This window comes from Marasmius oreades, chromosome 2, assembly GCF_018924745.1.
Source record: "Marasmius oreades isolate 03SP1 chromosome 2, whole genome shotgun sequence".
Classification (NCBI taxonomy): Eukaryota; Fungi; Basidiomycota; class Agaricomycetes; order Agaricales; family Marasmiaceae; genus Marasmius; species Marasmius oreades.
In genome coordinates, this window is record NC_057324.1 from 3,242,885 (window position 1) to 3,265,454 (window position 22,570).

Sequence of the window (22,570 nt, forward strand, 5' to 3'; positions counted from 1 at the left end):
TCTTCCGTTTTCCACTCGTGAGAATTGGATATTCCTTCCTTTATCCTTGTTTGGATTTCTATATCCGAGAATTTCATATATCCAAGCAGTCCAACCAGACTTCGTTGAAGTTTCAATAAAGTGTTTAATAAAATCCCTATGTTCGCTATGAGCATTCCAGGAGTAAGATGAGGCCTTTCAATAAAAGAATGAAGGTTTTTAAACAGCTGCTTCCCGAAGTTCGTACAGTTTTCTGAACTTCAGCGAAGTCTCTCATCTTTCCTAATTTTGTACATTTTGTATGGATAAAGTCTCTTGTAGAGGCTCATGCTTTACCTAGAAGTGCGGGCTCACTCTAGTCCTATTAATCCCATAATTTATAACTCATAAGTGTTAAAATTGTATAAATATGCATCTTTAAGGTCTTTTCCGATTTATATCGCAATATCAGGCTCACTCTAGTCCTTAATACGATAAATATCGCTCCATACCACTGTTTAAAGTGCAAAAAGAACCTTGTAGCATAGTCAACTAAGTCGCATTAGCATCCTAAGACAAGGACCATACTCTTACGAGTTAGTACTCCAACGATGATGAGAGCATGTGATAGACAGTACCCAACATACACCAGTGTAGTGTACCACATACCCAATCCATGCGTACCCCATCCTGTACTTCAACACAAAGGAAGGGACTCTAGGACAAGTCTGGACTCACGACTGGATGGTGAATACTCCAATAAAGGTGATCTGGACGACTTGGAGCGACAGAGTGAATTGGGCAGAGGCAACAGACACAGATAGGAAAAGAATAGAGAGCCAAGACAAAGAAGATCAAATTCTGGGGAACTACCTACTACTAAGTACTCCTTATATACCTATCTAATTTGAAAGGGTTGTATTCCTATACTGATGACCCCTTCTCCTAAGATTAGGAGTACTCTCCTACAGTATAAATTGACCCTTCCACATGACATTCCCCTTGATTGTACATCAAGTCCAACCGTAGTTGACTCCATCAGCAGAAAAGTTGACAGTAGTGTGCTACCCCTGGTTTAGTTCATGACAAAACTCCTGAGCAAGTTGCCTGTGAGTAACTGCTCTTGACAACCAATAGAGAGATTTGCCCTGTCATTGTGCAGTGATACAATAAGATTTCATTTGAACCATATGAGACTACTGAGGTCAAAACTTGAGAACTATCCGTTTGTAGGCCACTGAGGTCTTGATTACTGTTTCGTGATCCGTTGAGGGTCTTAGCATTATGTCCACCAAGGACTTAGTTTTCATGTCCGTCGAGGGCAATAGTCTCAATCGTTCAAATTAGTCTTACCATAGACAAAATTCATAGTCCCACTTAGTCCTCTGGACATTAAACAGAGCTTCGTACAAACCCTTTGAACCCCCATCGCTGTAGTGTTTTACACTTGCAGTTGCACATTGATTTTATAAGACCTTCATACAATATTGAGACTGTGATCTTGTGCATAACCTTTGCCAAGCAGTCCACCCTTGCAATCTTCCTGCTGTGTAGAGTTATTGATAGACTTTACATGGAGGTTTACTAGTTTTTGGGTTGATTTGGTGTTGGTGCTACTTCCGTAGCTCTGATATTAGGTTGACTCATGGTATACTTCGCCCATTACTGGTTTCAAGACTCAATTCTCAATCCAAATTCACAATGTGATGTGAAACTACTTAGGTGAAGGATGCTCTTGACCCTAATTAGGATGAGTGTGGAGAAGGTTGGGTTATCGGTAAAGGGTTACAGGGCACATGAAGATTCAAGTGGGAGAGGAAGGAGCTGGAATGGGAGGAGTAAAAAGGGTAGATGGTCTTGACAAAACACTGTTCAACGAAACACAAAATGGGAGGCAGAAGGTTTGCATAAGCACTGAGTGGGAAGGTGTGCAATTTAATTGGGGAATGGTTGGGGAATGGAGTATGAACATGGGTAGGAAGTAAGTAAATCCATTACAATTATCTTGATAGATCCCTTGAAAATTCCTTGGTCATTCCATTCTGATACATCATGTTTGGGAACTACTTCATCAGTAAGCATACAGTACCAGCTTGTCCGGCTTTTTTTGGCTTTTTCCCCACCAAAAATACGGAAAAGCTGACAAGCTGCAATCTATGTCCCTTTTGTGACAAGTCAGTTCCAAGTGTGCATGTGCAAATAGAAGTAAATAGAATTATATGAGACTTGTAAAGAGTAATTACGGCTTTCTTATCTATATATAGTTAAAAACATAACAAAAAGCGCCTCGTGACTTGCCTGCCATCAAAAAAGGCGAAAAGTGTTATGTCATTTTGCTGATGTTTGTGACTGCCTACCACAGAGTAGTCGCATTCAAAGTTGAAACAGCTACTTTGTAAGTCTGTAAATCAGCCCAGCTGTAAGTGCTAAACAACCAAAAAAGGAATGTGATTAGTAAGACTGCTGCACCAGCCCAGCTCGCTCGAAAAAAAATAATGCCCACCCCAGTTCAATGCGTCAGGCATTCATTCTACTGTTTTTGAGTTTAAAACTCTCTATATTTTCTCGTAATAGTTCAAGCTAGTCAATTAAGTCCAAAACTTAGTCCCAGCAAGCAGTGGTGGGGTGGGGCAACTTACGCTTCTTGCTCAATGTGGGAAAATAGTGATTACTTAATCACATCCACCTCAAGCCTTCTCTGAAGTGCAGCCCTGAAGTTAGGGCTTTCCTCTGACAGTTTCTCGTCAATTCAACTAGGTAGATCACATTTATATTTAGATATCTTAATTTTGTCTGGACGGATTTTTGAAATTCCACCTGTGTCGAGAGTTATGTTCATGAAATCACACTTAATGGTGGTCAAATAAAAATCCGTCCGGACATATCCAAGATGTTTGGTAATAAACACTAATCTGAGCAGAAAATTTGAGCAAGAACACCTCAGTAGAACGGTGACTCCACTGCAACGATTTCGCCCCTAACTCTCAGTCAACGCGAGGGTTGTGCGTTGTGACCCATGACAACGTGTCCCACTGTCTCCAGCCACTCTGCCACAGACTCCGAAACGAGGTCACAAAACACATCCTCATAGTATTTTAATGCATGCAAGTCTATAGAACTTACTACAATACATTATAGATAGCATATTTATTGTGTTAAAAGCCTAGAGCCATCAGAGATGACCAGAGACGCGATGCGACATCCAGGTGCCATGTTTTTGGTGGCTGTGAGCCGTGGGTTGCTTATTAAGCAGCATGGCGCGGAAAGTGCAGTTGCCCCACCCCAGCAGTGGAGGGTGGGCTCATGGAAACCTCAAACGTTAATAACTCTGTGTAATACCACTAAATATGGCTAGCAAACACACCTCAAGCACGAAGTGCGCAAACCAAAACCACACCAAGAAGAGTATACACAAGTGTAAGGGGTGGAGGTCGGTATTCTTAAGGCTTTAGTTTGCACTAAGAGGCACTAAGAAAGAGAGAATATAGGGATATTCGGTTTTTAAGGTTCAATCAAGTTTCTATTCCTTCTTATCAAATGACAAGACAAAACACTAATTCAATATTTCAACAACAAGGATTCAACAAAGCTTTTCTCAAGGCTTCGCGAAGTTCAAGTTCAAGTTCAAATTTCCGATCAAGTCCAAATGCAATTCCAATTCAATATAAGTCCAAATTGACTTCAAAATCCAAGTTCAATTCCAATAACAATCCAATCAAATCCAAATTGCAATAGGTCCAAATCAATCCAAACACAAAACACCAAACTTCGACGAAGTGAGGGGCAAAGGTAAAATCCTTGAGCTAGTCCTAGTAGGTGAACTGCGTCTCCACTCGTAGGCTGCTGGGGGGAAATTCCTGCTACCCTCCCTCCTTATATACACTTTTCGAAATAAAAATAATAAAAGTCCAAGATATGTAGTAAACTTGAGAATAATAATAAAATCCTTTTCAGTCGAACAGAAACTCGCCTAATCAGGCATAATACAAGAGGTTGTGCCAGAAACCATGAATAAAATAATAAGCCAAGAATCCCCTGTCTGTATCCACGTTACGATGACAGAGCCTAGACTTCCCGAGGTCTCCGAGTTGCCCACATATCCTTGGAAACATATCTCCTATGTCACCCTTGTCCTGTTGTCCTCTAAATAAGGAAAAGAACCAGTCGCCGCTCATGACATATTTCCTGTGTTCCTGTCTTCGGTAACAACTGTCATGTCAACCTCGCGAGGTCTAGATTTCCTTTGTTTTTGGAACATTGTAATCCTTTCCTTTTCCTATGACTTCATGGGAGCCGGATATTTCTATCCTAGATCCGCATGTAGGGCCTTTGTCCGATATATCCTTCGTTAATTCCTTTAAGTCCGAGTTGTCCAACAATACTTCGTGAAGTCAAAGTAAAGTGTTCAATAAATTCCCTATGTTCGCCCCAAGCATTCCGCAAGTAAGACGAGGCCTTCTATTCAAAATACGAAGGTTTTTAAGAGGCTGCTTCTTGAGGTTTCTACCGTTTTCGAAACCTCGCGAAGTCTCTCATCTTTCTAATTCCGTACTTTTCGTACTGCTAAAGTCTCACGTAGAGGCTTGTGCTTTGACTAGTAATTCGGGCTCACCCTAGTCCTACATTCCCTTAATTTATAACTCAAATGTTATTAAAATGATTAAAAATATGCATTTTAGGGTCAAATCCGATTTTCAGCGCGATAACGTGTCGCACGGCAGTCTTACTAATCACCTTCCTTTTTCAGTTATTTGGCACTTACAGCTGGGCCGACTTACAGACTTACAAAGTACACCACCAAAACCGGCCCATGTCGTACAGATATGTGCTACTTTACATCTGGAAACCGCAATCCATCCCATAGTAGTGTGCCAGATATATAGTCACCATAGTGTGTGTAGTATTACCCTGGAACTCGCTTGCTCGGAAACAGGACGTATCCCTGACATCTGGCAATATAGTATGATATAGTATCTATTGAATACTATATTGTCAACCTCAGGTAACCGTACACACCAACTCGTCCGGATATAGGTATGATGGTTGGCGCGCAACATAATGTTGATTTTTTTGATGTACACGCAATGTACACGTGTCAGTTGTACGTCACGTCGCTATCCCTAGGATAAAGGTCGAAACCTGGGTTATGACTATTTCCCCTTCTGATTCCTACATTCTGAGTCCAAGTTACAACAACGACAATGACAAATTTTGCCAGCCCAGCTGCAGCAGGGGGCGGGGTGGCCTTAAACTCACGGTAGGTCTCTTTTACAAAGTCGTATCACGCTATATTAATAGTACTTAGATTATTCTTACTCGCCGTATGGATGTTTGACCACTCTTGTTCATACTACACCGCCAATTGTTGAACAGATAGCTGACATATCTGCTACTTTATATAATCACCATCTATCTCCACATATGTTCACGATATGTGGAGTCACATGACAATGCCATAAATACTCAGCACAAATGTTTCCAGTGGTCCTCCTGCCCTACTCCTACATACATTGACCTTTGGTAGGTAAAATATGCCATTTGGACCCATTTCCATCACGGGAGGAACAAGGGATGCCAGAATTTCCTTTGCTGGACTGTGTTATGGCATTATTACGGCATGGTCAACATATGTTCACGATATATTGAGTTTATAGGATATATATAAAGTAGCACATATCTGTACGACATGGGCCGGTTTTGGTGGTGTAGTAGTAAATATATACATTGTACATAGTTCATTATTTGGTACCATAAATTATAATATCATCCCCCTGCCAATAATTTCGATGCGAAGAGTAAACTGGAGTGATGGCATTGTATATTGATCAACCCAATCTGGTCTCAACTGTGCACGATTCAGCTGCCGAGATAGGACATAACCCCTTGAGCATGAAGTATATAGTGCATGATAGTGCTACATAGAGTTCTGCCAAATATGGTAGTTACTATGTAGAGGGTATCAAGCTATATGTACTATATGACTATTTATACTATCGAGGACTATGTAGTCTGGGAGCGGTTTCCAGATGTATATATATCCCATAAACTCAATATATCGTGAACATATGTTGACCATGCCGTAATAATGCCATAACACAGTCCAGCAAAGGAAATTCTGGCATCCCTTGTTCCTCCCGTGATGGAAATGGGTCCAAATGGCATATTTTACCTACCAGAGGTCAATGTATGCAGGAGTAGGGCAGGAGGACCACTGGAAACATTTGTGCTGAGTATTTATGGCATTGTCATGTGACTCTACATATCGTGAACATATGTGGAGATCAATTGGCAGTGTAGCTATTTCAACTTTGAACGCGACTAGTGTATACATACCTACCTCCCGCTATGATATTTTCCTCATTCATACCTCAGATAGTTCTTTTTCCGTCTCGACATCCTGCAGTCTTCCTCAGGATAATGAAAATCCCGCTGCCAGAAAGACTCAGTGAGGCACCGCAAGCGCCGTTGCGCGCGGCATAGCCTTGGGCCACTGTCACTTCAACTCTCCCACTGTTCATCTACTCTTGCCATGCCCAAAATCAGAACATCCAGGACAAAGCAGCCACCAGAAGGATTTGAGGAAATCGAATCCGTGAGTTCCACTTGTATCTCTATCACGCTTTTTGGAGTCTGACCGCTGACTATATCACTTGTAGGTTTTGGACGACTATGCGCGCAAAATGCGAGATGCTGAGAACGAATCTCACGACGGCAAACGAAAATCTGAATCCCTGTGGCCTATCATGCGTATTGCACACACGCGGTCGAGATACGTGTATGAGCTGTACTACAAACGGGAAGCTATCAGCCGGGAATTGTACGATTGGTTGTTGAAAGAAGGTTACGCAGATGCAAAGTGAGTCGCATTCTATCTCAACTTTGAACTAAAATATCTCACCACTTTGAACTCAGTCTCATTGCTAAATGGAAGAAGTCTGGTTATGAGAAGCTCTGCTGTCTTAGGTGCATTCAAACTAAGGTGTGCGCTGTGCAAATCGTTTGTGGCTAAAGCTTGATGTTCTTATTTCTCTCGTTCCAAGGACATGAACTATCAGGGCTCAACGTGCGTATGCCGTGTACCGAAAGCTCAAGTACGATCGGGAACAGTCGTAGAATGTGTTCATTGCGGTACTCGTTATTTGCTGGAAACTCATTGAACCAGAGGCTCACCTTATCAAATTAGGTTGCCGTGGATGTAGTTCAGACTCTTAGCGCAGCTAATGCATGACATAGAGATCTCAGTAGAACACCTGCTACCTTCTGTTTGCCAGACGGTAAGTCCCGGTGGGAGAGTGTACTTCTATACAAATTCCCACCCCTTCTTCTCAGTAGTCATGTACAATATCCACAATCCTCTTTTCGGAACTATTCTGTATGAAGACCCCTCAAGTTAGTTGATCCCTCGCCAAGAGTACCCCTGGTCTCTGGACAATGTTAGGGATCTATTGACCCCGTATGTTACCCTATTCTGGCCAGACTAAAATGTAGCTCCTGTGCTCTACTAAGGGTCGATCCTGATCGAGGCGCTTGTTTCCATATTTAATCCAGAGCCTCCCTTACCCGGTCTCATTGTTACCACCATGGGCCACTTCAGCAGGGATTTTGCCCTCGCCCACGACCTTCTCGCTAAAAGGGCTGCATCCAGTCAAGCAGGAATTATCTCTGGTGACAATCCTATTCGCTATAACGACGTAGACCCACTTCGTCTATGGGTTATTCAACTTGTCATTATTGTCTGTTTCACCCAGATCCTTGCTCTCATTCTCGGTCGTATTCGCCAACCACGGGTCATTGCAGAAGTAATCGGTGGCATTTTACTTGGACCTAGTGTGATGGGTCGGATTCCCCATTTCAATGACACGATATTCCCCATACAGTCTATGCCCCTCCTCAACCTCACAGCCAATGTCGGCCTCGTCCTCTATATGTTCTTGGTCGGAATGGAAATAGACGTACGGGTCCTTAAAAGACACTTCCGTGCATCGGCCATAATTTCCGTCGTTGGGCTTATCCTCCCGCTGGGGCTTGGTGCCGCGTTGGGCATTGGCGTTTATAAACAATTCGTGTCGCCGACCGTGAACTTTGGATACTTCCTCCTCTTCGTTGCTGTTGCGATTGGGATCACAGCTTTCCCCGTACTCTGTCGTATCTTGACAGAGCTCAAGCTGTTGGATACTACTGTCGGTGTCGTTACCTTGTCGGCTGGTATTGGGAACGATGTCGTTGGGTGGATCTTATTGGCTTTGACGGTGTCACTCGTCAATGCTGCCACCGGCCTGACTGCCCTATATGTCTTACTCGCCAGCATTGGGTTCGTCATATTCTTGTTGTATCCTGTTCGATGGGTTTTTGCTTGGACGGCAAGGAGAACCGGTAGCTTGGAACAAGGGACGCCAACAACATTGATGATGACGATCACCTTGTTATTGGTCTTCCTCTCTGCGTTCTTCACGGATATCATCGGAATTCATGCAATTTTTGGTATGCCTTACGAGTCTTTCCCGTCTTTATAATGATGTGCTGACACCTCGGCCCTTTTCCTCGGTCTTCAGGCGGTTTCCTGACTGGTCTCATCATTCCAAAAGAGAATGGTTTCGCAATATCCCTAGTAGAGAAAATCGAAGATCTCGTTGGTATATTGTTTTTGCCGCTGGTGCGCCATCATTGATCATGTCAGGATCCCTCTCAGCTGACCATAAGCTTAGTACTTCACCCTCTCTGGATTGCGTACTAATCTAGGACTGCTTGACACTGGTGCCACTTGGGGGTACATTATCCTCATATGTTTGGTCGCCTTCGTGTCAAAATTCGTACCTTGCGCGGCGGCAGCCTCGGTATTCGGCTTCAGCTGGAGAGAGGCAGGTGCTATCGGAAGTTTGATGAGTTGCAAAGGGTTCGTCCTACTGTGTATACTTTCCCCTACTGCAGGCTAACAGAATCGACTTCAGTCTTGTTGAACTTATCGTTCTCAATGTTGGGTACCAGGCGAAAGTTCTTGATGACCGCACCTTCTCCATGTTTGTCATTCATGCCATCGTGCTCACATTCATAACTACGCCATTGACGCTTGCATTCTACCCTGAGAGGGTACGCATTCATTCCTCAGCGCCTTCTCATGCCCCGAAGCCCGTCCTTGGTGATTCCGAAGGAGGAAAGGATGGCCAGAAGACCGTTGTGGACGGCTCGAATAGGACCCGTTTCGCACTAGTCCTTGACAAGCTTGAGCAGCTGCCCGCTGCTATGACCTTAGCTCAGTTGTTACACCTATTCAGCGATGTAGCACCACCAACCGCCACTTTGGTCGATTCCACTAATGGCTCCGACATTGATGCCAAGGCCGATTCTCCCGAGCTCCCAACGCTTCCCAAGGAGAGTTCGAAAAACTCAGCGGCCTCCGGATTTGTCGAGTTCACTCTGCTCCGTCTGATTGAACTTACGAATAGAACTTCAGCAGTCTTCAGGTCAACAGAAGCCGCTGCTCTCGTTCACACCGACCCTGTCACGTCTGTTTTCAACACCTTTGCGTGGTTAGCGGGGCTGGGCAACCGTTCAACTTCTGCAGGCCAAGGGAGCACGCTCGACACTGCATTAGAGGTTGTCCCATGGGAAGAGTTTCCCAACGTCGTCTCTCGACATGTTGAAGATAGGAAGGTGGAAATGGTCTTGATTCCCTGGGCTAGTACCGGCTCCGGCGCTGCCACCGCCGCTCTTGGCAACCAAGAAGGTCTGGCTGCCAGAAATCCATTTGATGGTGTCTTCAATCGTTCTGCCACCTCCTCTGGACCGGGCGAAGCCGGCGCGACCCAACATGACCAGATGTCTTCAGTGGTTTACGCCGAGTTCATTAGGAAGATGTTCTTGACTACTCCTTGTGATGTCGCTTTGTTCGTGGATCGCGGAAGTGGACGTCTAAGCGTAGAGTCCGCCTTGACCGCGTCTCCCCTTCAAACCGCCGACACTTTACTCTTCCTCCCCTTCTTCGGTGGCCCAGATGACAGACTAGCTCTCGAGTTTTTGGTTCAGATCTGTTCCAGAAACTCCGGTGTCAAAGCCATCGTTGTCAGAATAAAATGCCAGGATGGTGACGAAAGCGGCGACGAGGGCGAGAGCGACGCCGAAAAAGAGAAAGTAGTTCACAACACCATCAGCGGCGCGGATACAGTTTACGGTCAACAAACCACTCAGACAAGATTGGCTAGTGATACTGCCGATAACATTCTTTGGGAGACTCATTCCAATGCTGGATTCTCGAGGATTTCGTTCAGTGTCAAGAAGACTTCGAAGCCTTTGCAGGAGGTTGTTGATATGGTTTCCACTGTTCCTTCGACAGGGGACACCCCTCCGCTGACTGAACTGACGAATGCGGTCAAGAAAGGGGCGAATGTTGTTGTGCTTTGTGGACGATCGCGACGAAGGGCGATGCAATCGCCTTCGAGGGAGTTGACTCAGATCGTTAGTGGTACCACAGCAGGAGCTGTTCTAGCAGGCTCTGTATCGCGGACTCTGGGTGATGTCGGTGCTGCCATGGTTGCTGTAGGAGCGAGAGCTAGTCTATTGGTGGTTCAGGCTCGTCTAGATAAATCATCTTAGGTTCGAATTCTAAGTTCGTGGAATCCTTTTGGGCAGTTGTATATTAATACTTTCGATTTTCATGGCACTTTAATGACTACTTATACCAGAACTATACAATGATTCTTTACTACGATTGCGATAAACGCCCTAAAAGCTGGGAAACCGACCAGTGTTGCTCAGGACACTGTCGGACACTAGCCGTCACCACGTGTAGCCGACAGGTCAGTGGCGGACACATTTTGTAGTTTTGACCTTCCCACGCCCACGATCATGGGGCACCAGGAGACATGCCGGCGTCACCGAGACCCAACGCCGCGCGACTGTCTTTCTACCCTTCTTCATGATGGCTGCACAGGACAGCTATCACTTGTAATGTCTGGGATTTGGCAAGTACATTTGTCTCTATATGCACACTTTTCTGTCAAAGTCCCTCTGATTCAATATTCCTTTAGCCTTTTTACTTACAGGTTTAACCAAGCTGCTGTCAAGTTCAACTAATAAATTTATGATACATATGTAAAATTGAAGAAATGCTGTACCCATTCACTTCGATCTGAAGCCATGGTTATGTGAGTACAGGAAGTAGGATGAGATGAACTCATATAATAAAAGGAGAGGTGGTGGCGCGATATCGTTATCTACAAACATGTATCTGTGACGCTCATCGTTATCTATGCACGACGGGGTAGGCGGACCGTGACCGGCCCACTGTTTTTCCTGTGTCCGCTACACGGACAACAAATGTGTCCGCCACTGATTTGTCGGACACGCTGTCCACGGGACACACATTCTGTCCCTGGACAATGTGTCCGAGCAACACTGAAACCGACCACAGAGCAGCTGCGTCACATGAGTCACACTCGCCTCCTGAGAACCCCCCGCTAATCCCGGTGAGCCCTAACCGAAAAGACCGGATTTTTGACCGAAATTGGCCCACGAACCCCCACTCAGATCACTGAAAAACGGCTTCCGCTTCGAAGGTGGAGGGCGGGCGCATTTGATGGTGAGGACTCTTTACGGCCCGACAAGCAACGAGATGTCCTCCCCAGCTAGGTGCTCTTAGATATAATCTAGAGTTTAGGCACTTCTCTCTGAGAGAAGACAGGGATGTACTTCATTTTATGGACCATGGTTGTGACGCGCAGATAGTGGACTGGTCAAACCGGCTAAAAAAAACCCCACCACTGAATTGGGCCCTCACTTCCTCCCGGGATTTCCCAGCCGCCTGGCTCACGCGAGACTACAGTGGGAGGGAGTATAAATTGGTCTGGATCAAATACAACATTGATAACCAAGCTTGGAACCCCCTTCTCATCGATGACAACTTCAGTCTCTAAGCTTTTCCAGCCCATCACCATCGGTGACGTTCAACTGAATCACAGAGTAGTTCTCTCGCCTCTTACAAGGTTCCGGGCCGATGCCAATCACGTACCACTCGTACCAATAGTCAAGGAATACTATTCTCAACGCGGAAGTGAACCGGGTACCCTTCTCACAACAGAGGCAACCTTTATTCACCCACGGGCGGGAGGGTACTCTAACGTACCAGGCATATGGTCAGATGCACAAATCACGGCATGGAAAGAGGTGCGTCTGATAGTTGTTTCGAGTTCTCGATCATCGTTGAACCATATATCGTCATTCTGCAGATTGTCGATGCTGTACATGAGAAAGGATCGTATATAAACCTGCAGATGTGGGCTGTGGGTCGAGCAGCATTCCCTGCTCAGCTGAAGTCCGAGGATCCGTCATATCCATACGTTTCGGCGTCTGACATCCCACTATCGAATCGACCAGAGACTGATCCAGCTCCTCGAGCGTTAACGGTTGAAGAGATCCAGGAATATACCCGGTACTACGCGACTGCAGCAAGAAACGCTGTACACAAGGCTGGCTTTGACGGAGTTGAGATTCATGGGGCTAATGGATATCTTATCGAGCAGTTCTTGAAGGAGTCGAGTAATCATCGCACGGATGAGTATGGCGGTAGTATAGAGAATCAAGCCAGGTTTGCGTTGGAAGTGGTCGATGCCGTTGTCAAAGCTGTGGGACCTAGAAAGACAGGGATCAGACTGAGTCCGTGGAATACATACCAAGGTGAGTGGTCATGTTCATCGAGAGGAAGGGAAGTTGAGAGTAGTTCAAAACAGATGCCGGAGTGAGAGATCCCAAACCGACGTATTCGTACCTCGTGAGCCAAATTAAGAATTCTCATCCGACTTTTGCGTACATCCACGTCGTTGACCCTCGAGTTGACGGTGTTGAAAACGTTGAGGATGTAGGAGACCGGAGCAACGAATTCATTCGTGAAATATGGACCAAAGGACCCGGTGGAAATGACAGCCAAGATGGTCGACGTTTAATTTCTGCAGGGAACTTTGACTTGGAGAAAGGAGTTGAGCTTGCGGATACTAAAGGCGATTTGGTTGCGTACGGAAGACGGTTCATATCCAACGTCTGTCATTCAACCTGTCACTAACAGCACAATTCGACTGATCTGAAATTGCAGCCTGACTTGCCATACCGGCTGCGACAAAATATTCCTCTGACCCCGTACAATAGGGCCACCTTCTATTTTCCTGGAAGTCTTGACCCAATAGGATATACGGACTACCCCTTTGCCCCGAGAGAAAACTCACTGGCAACCCGTCTCTGAACGACTTTTTATTAGCTTTCTGCATAGAATGTAGATAATGATATACCCACTTCTGTTCCATCGACATGTTTCGCTGCATATATACTCGGGTATTTGTATTTGTTTAGGCACGGTTTCGAAGCAGTTCTTCCTGTGCCCACACATCGGTCCTCAGTTTCATTCGTCCGACCTTCCTCGTAACGCTGTATCATAGCGGCAACGAAAACTTAAAATCTTGGTCTATATCTCCGAGTGCCCACTTTGCTGCTGAATCATGTTAAATGCAACCCAGCTTCCAATTAACAGCTGCAGTACATATCTTCAACATATCTTGATCTCTACGCAGCCTGCTTTCAAAAGCAACCGACCTGCAGAACCACAGCAGTCACCTGATAATATTGGGACTCCAGATAACTGTATTGATAACGCGCATGGGACACGTTCTATCGAGATTCTAGAAGCCTTGACTCGACTGCAACCTCGATTTAGTTTCCCTGGCTTCTTCGAAGACGCCCTGTTTCATCTACTGCCCAGTTTGTACAATGATCTGTATGACCCGGTATGGGAACAAAGCACGGAACTCAGTACGGAACTCGCAAAACACGTATTATTAATGTGGTATGTGTTGACTACGTATCTTCCTCACATCATATTTCTTACGTTGAATTCGAAGGAAGTCGGCCCATGTTTTCTACGATAGGAAGAATTTGCAAGGAGAATAAGCCAAACGAAGCACTGGGGAGGTCTGGGCAACCACCAGCGACGTGGTCCCGGAATAGGACAAACTTGTGGGAAAATGACCTTATCAGCTGGCCCTCTGCTCCCGCCACCTTATTTACTGTACTTATGGCCCAGAGACGCAGCCGCACATCGTCCGTTCCAGTTCCGCTGACATCGTTGGGTATCGACGATGTCTCGACTTCCAGCACCGGAGATTCCAGTGGCTCAAGCCTCAATTCCTCTTGACATTCGCGGCAGCAACGATGGATTGGAAGATAGCAAAACAAGTTCCGTTGAAATCGCTAGTGTGAACCACGATGCAACCGGCCCACAAAGACGAAAAGGGGGCATTGCTTTCGTTTCCTCTATCAGCAAGAACGAGCCGGTAGTGACTCGAAGAGAGTTATGGAGCTATTACTGTGAGTGGTACATCATTCTGTTATAGTCGAAACTTCTGAGATCGGCATCCAGTGTATTACAATGGAGATAACGTACGAAAAGATTCAGAATACATCTTGCAGTATGCTCAACGTGTAGAATAGGGCGTTGGCCCCCTTGGGTTCACGATGACAATCTTCCAGTCACTCGCTACTTCCGCCGGTTTTGACCCAGTGCGAGGACCAGGTTCTTCTTGTTCTGGAGACGGTTCTTCAGGACGATGTGTCCTACCTTGGGGAGGGGGAACGAAAGAGGTATCCAGCATTGTTCTGATTGCCAACGGTATCAGTTTCGCGGTCAGTACTATCCAGCTTCCCTCACACGAAATTCTAATGAGAAGGACGACTTCCAGATAATGACCTTGATATTCACAACCATCGGTTCAGCTGCAGACTATGGAACTTTCGGTCGTTGGTTGCTTTTGGTCATCACTTGTATCTGCTGGGCGGCACAATTCGCCGTTATGAGTCTCACGAACCCTTCTCGATGGCCGCTTGCGATGGGTTTGTACATGGTCGGTTTCATTTCTTATGGCGCTACACTGGTGTTTTATGCTGCTTTATTCCCTCGACTGGCACGAAACACTGCACATGCTCGCAAATTACGGGAGAGTTACGAAGCTGGGCAGACCGACCGGGAGGAATACGAACGAGAGGAAAGTCTAGAAAAAAACAGAATTAGCAATATCAGCACAGTCAGTTTCTCCTTTCACTAGTGTCTCCTGTACTCATGATTACCTCTGGCATCTAGATGCACAGCAACATCGGTTACATAGTCACCCTTTGCTTGAATCTATCGCTTCTGCTTCCTTTGGCCGAGAATCCGCTTGTGAATAACTACGTTATCGTCCTGTGAGCAATATCTTATTCTTGTGATGCAACCACTCAGGTAAGAGCCTAGAACAAATATGTATTGGGTGATTACAGGAATCTGGTGGTGTACGCAGTTGTTTCTACTTTTGGAAAGAATGTTACAGCTCATGACAACAACAGTCATATTCCAACAACCGCGTCGGGGTCCCCTTGTTCCTAAGGGCGAACACTATCTGACAATCGGCTGGAAACAAGTCAGTCCATCCCCGTGTTTAGATTTCGTATGCATTCTAACCGGTCCTCACGATAGATCTGGGCCGCCCTCAAACAATACAAGAAACTGCCCTTCACTTTCATCTACCTCTTCGCTTTCTTTCTTTTGGCAGATGTGAGTGTATTAATCAATTCGTTGAAGCGAAAATCTTTTGAGTTCCGTTCTCACCGCCCAGGGCCTCAATACGACAGGTACCTTGGTGTCCATCTGCCAGAACACCAAGTTCTCCTTTAGCTTTCTTCAGAACACCTACCTTGGATTAGCGCAAGCCATCACATCTACGATCAGTACCTTGGGGTTCTGGTATATCCAAAGGTACTGGAATATTAGCACCAAGAAGATGGTATGTTCGATTCCTTTTGAGTCGCGAAGTCCACTCACTGTGTTTTCTTCAAAGTTCATTGTCACCAATCTGGTCACGATTATGATTCCGCTATGGGGCATGATTGGAATTTGGACGAACAAGATAGGGTTTCACAACGCATGGGAGTTCTGGTATGGAAATGTTCCGTGCGTTATTTGCTGTCCTCTCAAAGAAATCGTGACAGGTTCTACAACATCGTTTTTGGCCTCTTCCAAGCACCATACTACGCCTTTTCGCAAACCATGATGGCGGAGCTGACCCCTCCGGGGTTTGATAACATGGTAATTAACCTCATTCCCCAAAAATGGTTTAGCTAACAACCTACCCATTTTCTCTAGTTTTTCGGCTTGTTCGGCCTTTCCAATCGGGCGTCGTCCATGATCGGACCTAATGTCATCCAAGCTATCATTGACAAGAGTGGCAGTAACTGGATGGGATTCCCATTTCTGTTCGCGCTCTGTGCTGGCGCTTCGTTCGTGATCTGGTTCGGTGTAGATGTGGGGAAGGGCCGTAGAGATGCAGTGGACTGGGCCGAAGAAATTCGGGTCAGTCAGGAGGGTGGCGACGAAGCTCACAAAGCAGGAGTTTATAGTTGAGAGGCTTCCCTTCTCTTCCCTTCGGTCTCGACTTTCATGTTTGTAAATGTATTGGATGACTTAAAGGTTCCCTACAAGATCGATCCTGAACGAATATCGTCATTCAAGATTGTGTTACTGTATCAAAGTTTAGGTGTCCTCCCTGTGGAAGGCGATAACTTGACATGTACACCTGAGGCTACGAGTCTGTTGTGTGTATCACTCCACATCTGCAGGAAAGAATCAGTAACGCTTAGTTGTATCAAGATGTATTAATATCACGCACTTCAGTCCGGGCAGAAAACGCCCTCCCACCAACCGTCAAAGTGGTGCTCACAATTCGCAGTTCCTCCCCCCTACACCAAGGAGGAAGCGTCAGCTACATCATAGTACTAGTAGTCATTCAAAGGAACCGGATAATGACAGTGCTGCTGGTGCATGATATAAGATGTTCAGTGCCAGAGAAACATTCGATAACTTCTTCCCGACGGTCCCTAATGTAAGAGCCGCCATTGCCAAAGTGGTGCATCTAGGGAACGCCATGGGTGAGGATGTGGCGATGAACCTCGAACGGGACCACGAACGTGTCGATTATGAATGCCGAACAACCTCCATGCATGTGCAGTCCTCCGTGTACCATATCTAGAAAACACCTTTACGCCAAGGAACGAGTAAACCTCGGGAAAACCGCACCTTGCTCGATTTTCATTTTCACTACAACCCTTCCTTCTTCTTTTAGCGGCTCATCCATCTTTTTACTCACCGACACCTCCGTAACCTCCATCCTCGCAATTATATCATACCCGAATCCTCGTACAGTCCGGCTCAAACCGGAAACATCCTCCAACGTTGTGGGGTCCGCTAAGAAAGATTTGACATGGTCAGGTGCATTCCCTGTTATACGTGATATATCGGGAGGTGTTGAAACCATGAGTTACTGTAACAAGTGAATTACAGGGGGGGGTTGGTGTACTAATAGTGGCTGAATGTGAATGAAAGTAGCGCAAAGTGTAAAGTCTAAACGGACTTCCACGACGGTTACTCAGATACCGGTTCCCGCGTTGGCCTCATGATTTATGCAGATTCAAGGTACACAGGTACACAGAACCTAGATCCCACCCCAGAATACCATTACGGGTACCGGTATAGACCGGGTGTATCACTCTCTATCGGTATACCGCGAAATCCGAATCTCAAAATCACAACTCGAATTCTGAAGGTGATGTCAACATGTTGATATGAGTTCCTGACTAGTCGGCGTGTATCATTCCAAATCTTGATATCCACGCTGAGCATGAGAATGTATTTTGGGGACAGCGAGGAGACCCACTTCTGTTCTTGCCGCCAACGCGTGTTTTCCCATCGATACAGACGCATTGACGATCACTGACAATGGCATGTTAGCCATAAAAGAGAAGTGCAAAAGTCCGGTGAGACCTACAGAGCAGCCGGTGAAAGGTAATCAAAAGTTTCCTATCGCGTCGTCCTGTGTTTGCGTCGAAAGAGCTGGTACCGCAGGCAGAGGGTCATTAAGGCTTTCAAAAATTCGATGAGAATTCGTACCCAGTTCCACATACATGTCAATCAAGAAGAAGTAACATCCACCATAGATTTTTGCTACACTTCACCATAACTTTCCCAAAGTTTGTGACAAGAGGAAAGATTCAAACGATGCAACTTTGACACGACAGATAACCCTTCCCTCTTTTCTCTCGATGGCGTGACTAGTACTCTTGTTCTGGTGTCTGCGAATGTATGGTCGACGCCAGATGGACGAACATGTTCGCGATGAGATTGGCTTTCTTTATTGATGCATAGCCAGATATTTGGAAACCCCGGAGGTGTTCTAACCACCCAAAGTTGAGGGGGGGATTAACTGAAGTTAAACAGTGTACCGGTGATTTCATCAACTTCCCACGATTTCTACTTCGTTCCGAACTACCATACACGTATACTCCTCCGCTTCGCTATTCTACATTCCCTTCATCCTTGAATCTTGGCGGACCTGATATACGACTACCTCGTAAATGATCTTTGCCTGGATCTACGTTCCTACTCTGATTCACCGCAACAACTAGTGAGGCAATCCAATGACCTGCCGAGCACCTAGCAACTTGTTAGACGACACCCTTGAATCTGATTCTTTGAAACGGAAACGTTCCGACCTTGAATTTCAATCGACCGATAGTAGTTCAAAGCGACTGGCTCTTCGCATCACTATCCCGGCAGAACGGGCAGAACAAGACGAAGCATCACCCAGCTCATTGTTTTCAGCTGGGACTAGCTCTCCTTTGGCTTTTATAGGAAGCCCTGAAGGACGCCGGGGGCTTGGGAAAAGGTTCACTCCTGCACAGTTGTTACCTCCTCCGATCCCAGGTCTCTTTTTCGACCCATCGATACTGTTACCGGGAGAAGTTGCCGATACCGTCTTCCGTTATTGCTTGGCAACTTACTTCACCTCTCCCGAAGTGAATCAAATAATGCTGTTTGGGCGTGCCCCATCGTCATCAACTCAACTTTCTCCGGGGAGCAAGGAACACGTTGGTACGTCTGGTATACCCGCACCTCTGCTATCACTTCTGTGCACGGTTTCAGAACTCCTCCGACCGCTGTTACCTCCGAATGTTCATTCCCTCCTCTTCCCATCTATTCCCAGGCGGGCGCGACAAGCGATCATCAACCTGTACAACCCCGGGGAGGGCATTACCGCTCACGTTGATCTCCTTCGTCGTTTTGGGGATGGGATTGTAGGCGTCAGCCTGTCGAGCGGATGTGTTATGCAATTCGTCCGACAGCGTGGGAGCTCAGTCGACAATGAGGCTGAAGGACGTTGTTCAGATGAAATGTTGCTGGAGCACGACCTGTATATTCCAGAACGCAGCATCCTCGTCATGACAGAAGATGCTAGGTACAAGTGGACGCATGGAATACCACATCGATCTCAGGACTATGTTGAAAGTGAAACAGGGGGGGTCTGGATTAACAGAAAGGTAAGGCTTAGCATTACTTTTCGATGGCTCCTCCCTGGGGCTGAGATCGTCGGAGACGAAGAGGGTATGTAGACCGGTTAGGTACTTTTTTTCTGCATTTGTGTGTACATCTCAGATCCGTTAAATGGTCAATGGTCAGGTCACTTGGAATGTCACTTTATAAATCCCATTGGCGGTGCAGGGAACGATGCCACGCTTACCCCGGATGGCAGTGAATGCATACGAATGTCGGGGTTTTAGACAGCAGCCGCCCTGTTTCAACTGATTCCGATTTCCCATTTTCCCACTTTCCCTATGATAGATCCATGTTGCTGGCAGGTCCTGATAAAACCAGATTGCGGATTTGACTTTGGAACAGATTCAGGTGTGTGCCCACCGCAGACCTGTAAAGACTTAGTGGGCCCACCAATCCACCACCAACCACGTCCCATCCCCTACCAGCAATTATGATGTCTCAGGCTCAGGCTGAACCCAGACAGAAAGTGGTTTTCGTTACCGGATGTTCCGATGGAGGGATTGGTGGAGCCATGTACGTTTGATATCGTCCTATTTTTGGACTGTTGTTTCTTCTGAATCTACTACGATTATTCTATTAGAGCAGGGGAGCTGGCCGCTAAAGGATGCTTGGTATATGCCAGCGCGCGTTCTATGACCTCGATGTTATCGCTCGAAGGTCCTTGCATCAGGAAACTCGAGGTAGACGTCAGGGACGACGAGTCTGTTCAGAAAGCGGCCAAGGAGATATATCAGAACGAAGGGCGTATCGACATTGTCATATCGAACGCTGGAATTGGGTGTACAGGTGTGTTGTCAAACTTTTCTTCTCCTGGCTGTTTGAGTTCGAGTACTGAGGGCGAATTTCAAGGTCCAGTTCTGGATATCACCATAGAACACGCTCGAAAAGCATATGACACGAACGTTTTTGGTCTGATGCGTGTCGTAAATCACATCGTACCACGCATGGCGGAACGCAAAAGTGGCCTCGTAGTGGTTATCGGTTCTGTTCGGAGCGAAGTATCAACGCCTTTCACCGGAATTTACAGTTCGAGCAAGGCGGCGGTAAGAACTTACACCGAAACCTTGTCAATGGAATGTCAGCCCTTGGGTATCAATGTTATGCTCGTTAACCCGGGATCCGTTACAAGTAATATTGTCAAGGTGAGTGCCACTATCCTGGCGCCGTGTTGAAATCGTGTAAACTGACATTCTCCCTGTCTTTCCTTTGTTTAACAGAACCAAGGAAACACTTATCGCATGCCCGAGAATTCGTTATACAAGAGTTTTCTGGACCCCATCCTCCATGTCATGTTTCAATCTCAATCCAAAACGTACCGCTCAATGCAAACTACTGAATTTGCCAGGCGTGTCGCCCCAAAGATTCTGTCGAAGAAGCCGCCTAAGTACATGGCCGTAGGAGGTGCAACGTTCCTTATAAGGCTCCTGCAGTGGCTACCACGGCAATGGGCCTTACAACTTTTGTGGCTGGTTTTGTCGAGAACAAAGCCCTGAAGTTTGATTAGAAGGATTGACTGAATGATACATTTTTATCAACGGAACATAACATTTATTTATATGTACCATAATGTAGTAAAGTAGTCCTAATAGGTTCGCTGGATCCGAGTGGGTTTTCATCAATACGGAACATCTGTGGCGAGGTGTACTGGAACAGCAGTGGAACGGGGGAGCCGCATGTGGAATACACGTTATGTCTTGTTTCACGTCGTGATCATTGTACGTGAACGGTTCCTCTGCTCTCTGTGGGTTCGACCACGACGGCGTTCAGAGCCATCGATTGAAAGTTTGAAACTCCAGAAATCAAGTAATTCAGCGGGCGAAGAAACACTATATGAATAAGGATCAGATTAAAAGAATTCATGAGAAAAAATACAGAACGGACCTGGAGACTGCGAGGAATCAGAATAACGAAGCACAGGGTGCACTCACTAGATGATGCATACTAAAATTGACCCATGCGACCAAATCCTTTTGAAAGATTCAGTTCCTCCCCGTCGAAGTCCCGCTGGCAACTACACTTTCCGCATGGTACTTGTTCCTTTCGTCTTGATACGTCTAAATTATATCGCGCCTAGTTGGTATTCTCTAACAACCATGACGACAGTCTAGAGCGTAAGGGAAGGTCATTCGGATTTAAGCGGTTTGAATCGAAAGAAGAAACATTCGACTGACAGTGTACGCAGGACTGATGAACCTCAGGCGTTATTATGTTTATCGGCGTTAACGATGGCGTACCCGCCTTGGAAATCGATCCCTGTCGTCAAGCCAAGCATTATCTGGCACTTGGTCGTTTCCAGTAAGTTGATATCTATCCCGCCGTCAGAAATCAACCCTGGAGTGAACGCATTAGAGAAGACCTTAGATGAAACATGAAGCCATGAGCCTTACTTAAAGTTGACAATGTGGTCAGGGACGGTTACTACATGACATTGTGATGAGAGATCGACTCCGATGTATCCCATCGGCTCGAAGCCTTACTCAAGGGTCGTATTCCAGGTCCTGACCCTGTCAATCTACTGAAAATCCCAAGAACCAGTTAGATATCTTAGGGTTACTTGGATTTGAATTGGTACATCTAGATGGAACAAATATTCAAACTATCCCAGAAAGTCAAACTCGCGCCACAAAGAAGGTAGCAATACGTACACTGCAGAGCTTTGATTGAATCGTTACGAATATAATTGTCGATGGGATCTTGACGGACTGTAGTCAACATCACCACAGCTCGCCAGATCACCTATCCTTGTGATTTTGTTTTCACTCACCTTCCTGCGCTTGTGATAATTTTAATAGTCTACACGTAGACTCTACAGCTCCATATACGCCATCAATTAACCCCGGTGTCTTGAGATCGATCTCCCTGTATCCAACTCAACAACACAAATTGACCTTTGATTTTTGAACTACTAGACACGATGCGAGCTGTGCCAGGAAGATAAACCGCTTCCTGGAGTCATATCCAGGTATTCGTATCGTGTTCGTCTCGCCTAGACCGAGATATCTTGCTTGCCAAGCAGCCGTGGACTTGAAAGGGGGATTGTAGCCAAATCAAACCTTCAAGAACTACTACCATCCACATAAAGGTAGAACTTGATTGGTTGGAGGTACGGGTGAGGGTTGTTGAGAACCGCCGGCCCGTCGAAGCTGAACGGAATATTGCCCATCATAGTTCAAGTAAAGACATGGGTGCGTGGCCATGAATAATAGATGTCACACT

At 46.0% G+C, this 22,570-nt stretch overlaps 7 protein-coding genes across 7 annotated transcripts; 6 read left to right on the plus strand and 1 right to left on the minus strand.

Moving 5' to 3' along the window:
- The first annotated feature begins 6,298 nt into the window (after positions 1-6,298).
- On the plus strand, positions 6,299-7,422 carry E1B28_004826 (uncharacterized protein). Its single transcript, XM_043149350.1, has 5 exons — positions 6,299-6,550; positions 6,615-6,814; positions 6,871-6,937; positions 6,999-7,086; positions 7,142-7,422. Exons 1-5 carry the CDS (start codon positions 6,488-6,490, stop codon positions 7,168-7,170), a joined length of 447 nt encoding a protein of 148 aa, XP_043013954.1. The 5' UTR covers positions 6,299-6,487; the 3' UTR covers positions 7,171-7,422.
- Positions 7,423-7,506: 84 nt separating this feature from the next.
- E1B28_004827 (uncharacterized protein) lies at positions 7,507-10,747 on the plus strand. The gene is made up of 4 exons (XM_043149351.1): positions 7,507-8,439; positions 8,511-8,611; positions 8,664-8,851; positions 8,907-10,747. Exons 1-4 carry the CDS (start codon positions 7,539-7,541, stop codon positions 10,546-10,548), a joined length of 2,832 nt encoding a protein of 943 aa, XP_043013955.1. The 5' UTR covers positions 7,507-7,538; the 3' UTR covers positions 10,549-10,747.
- Positions 10,748-11,847: 1,100 nt separating this feature from the next.
- Positions 11,848-13,186, plus strand: E1B28_004828 (uncharacterized protein; the record flags this gene model as incomplete). Its single annotated transcript, XM_043149352.1, has 4 exons — positions 11,848-12,117; positions 12,180-12,627; positions 12,681-12,985; positions 13,040-13,186. The coding sequence occupies 4 exons, from the start codon at positions 11,848-11,850 to the stop codon at positions 13,184-13,186; spliced, it is 1,170 nt and encodes a 389-aa protein (XP_043013956.1).
- An 889-nt stretch (positions 13,187-14,075) lies between these two features.
- Positions 14,076-14,304, plus strand: E1B28_004829 (uncharacterized protein; the record flags this gene model as incomplete). Its single annotated transcript, XM_043149353.1, has 1 exon — positions 14,076-14,304. A coding segment is annotated over one exon (229 nt), but the record flags the coding sequence as incomplete, so codon positions are not given.
- Positions 14,305-16,364: 2,060 nt separating this feature from the next.
- Positions 16,365-17,394, minus strand: E1B28_004830 (uncharacterized protein). Its single transcript, XM_043149354.1, has 5 exons — positions 17,042-17,394; positions 16,933-16,990; positions 16,773-16,877; positions 16,635-16,704; positions 16,365-16,578 (listed from the first exon to the last, which is right to left on the minus strand). The coding sequence occupies exons 1-5, from the start codon at positions 17,277-17,279 to the stop codon at positions 16,492-16,494; spliced, it is 558 nt and encodes a 185-aa protein (XP_043013958.1). The 5' UTR covers positions 17,280-17,394; the 3' UTR covers positions 16,365-16,491.
- Positions 17,395-18,243: 849 nt separating this feature from the next.
- On the plus strand, positions 18,244-19,494 carry E1B28_004831 (uncharacterized protein). The gene is made up of 3 exons (XM_043149355.1): positions 18,244-18,371; positions 18,427-18,892; positions 18,944-19,494. The coding sequence occupies exons 2-3, from the start codon at positions 18,439-18,441 to the stop codon at positions 19,408-19,410; spliced, it is 921 nt and encodes a 306-aa protein (XP_043013959.1). The 5' UTR covers positions 18,244-18,371; positions 18,427-18,438; the 3' UTR covers positions 19,411-19,494.
- A 290-nt stretch (positions 19,495-19,784) lies between these two features.
- E1B28_004832 (uncharacterized protein) lies at positions 19,785-20,847 on the plus strand (the record flags this gene model as incomplete). Its single annotated transcript, XM_043149356.1, has 4 exons — positions 19,785-19,867; positions 19,935-20,140; positions 20,204-20,496; positions 20,572-20,847. The coding sequence occupies 4 exons, from the start codon at positions 19,785-19,787 to the stop codon at positions 20,845-20,847; spliced, it is 858 nt and encodes a 285-aa protein (XP_043013960.1).
- Positions 20,848-22,570: the final 1,723 nt, after the last annotated feature.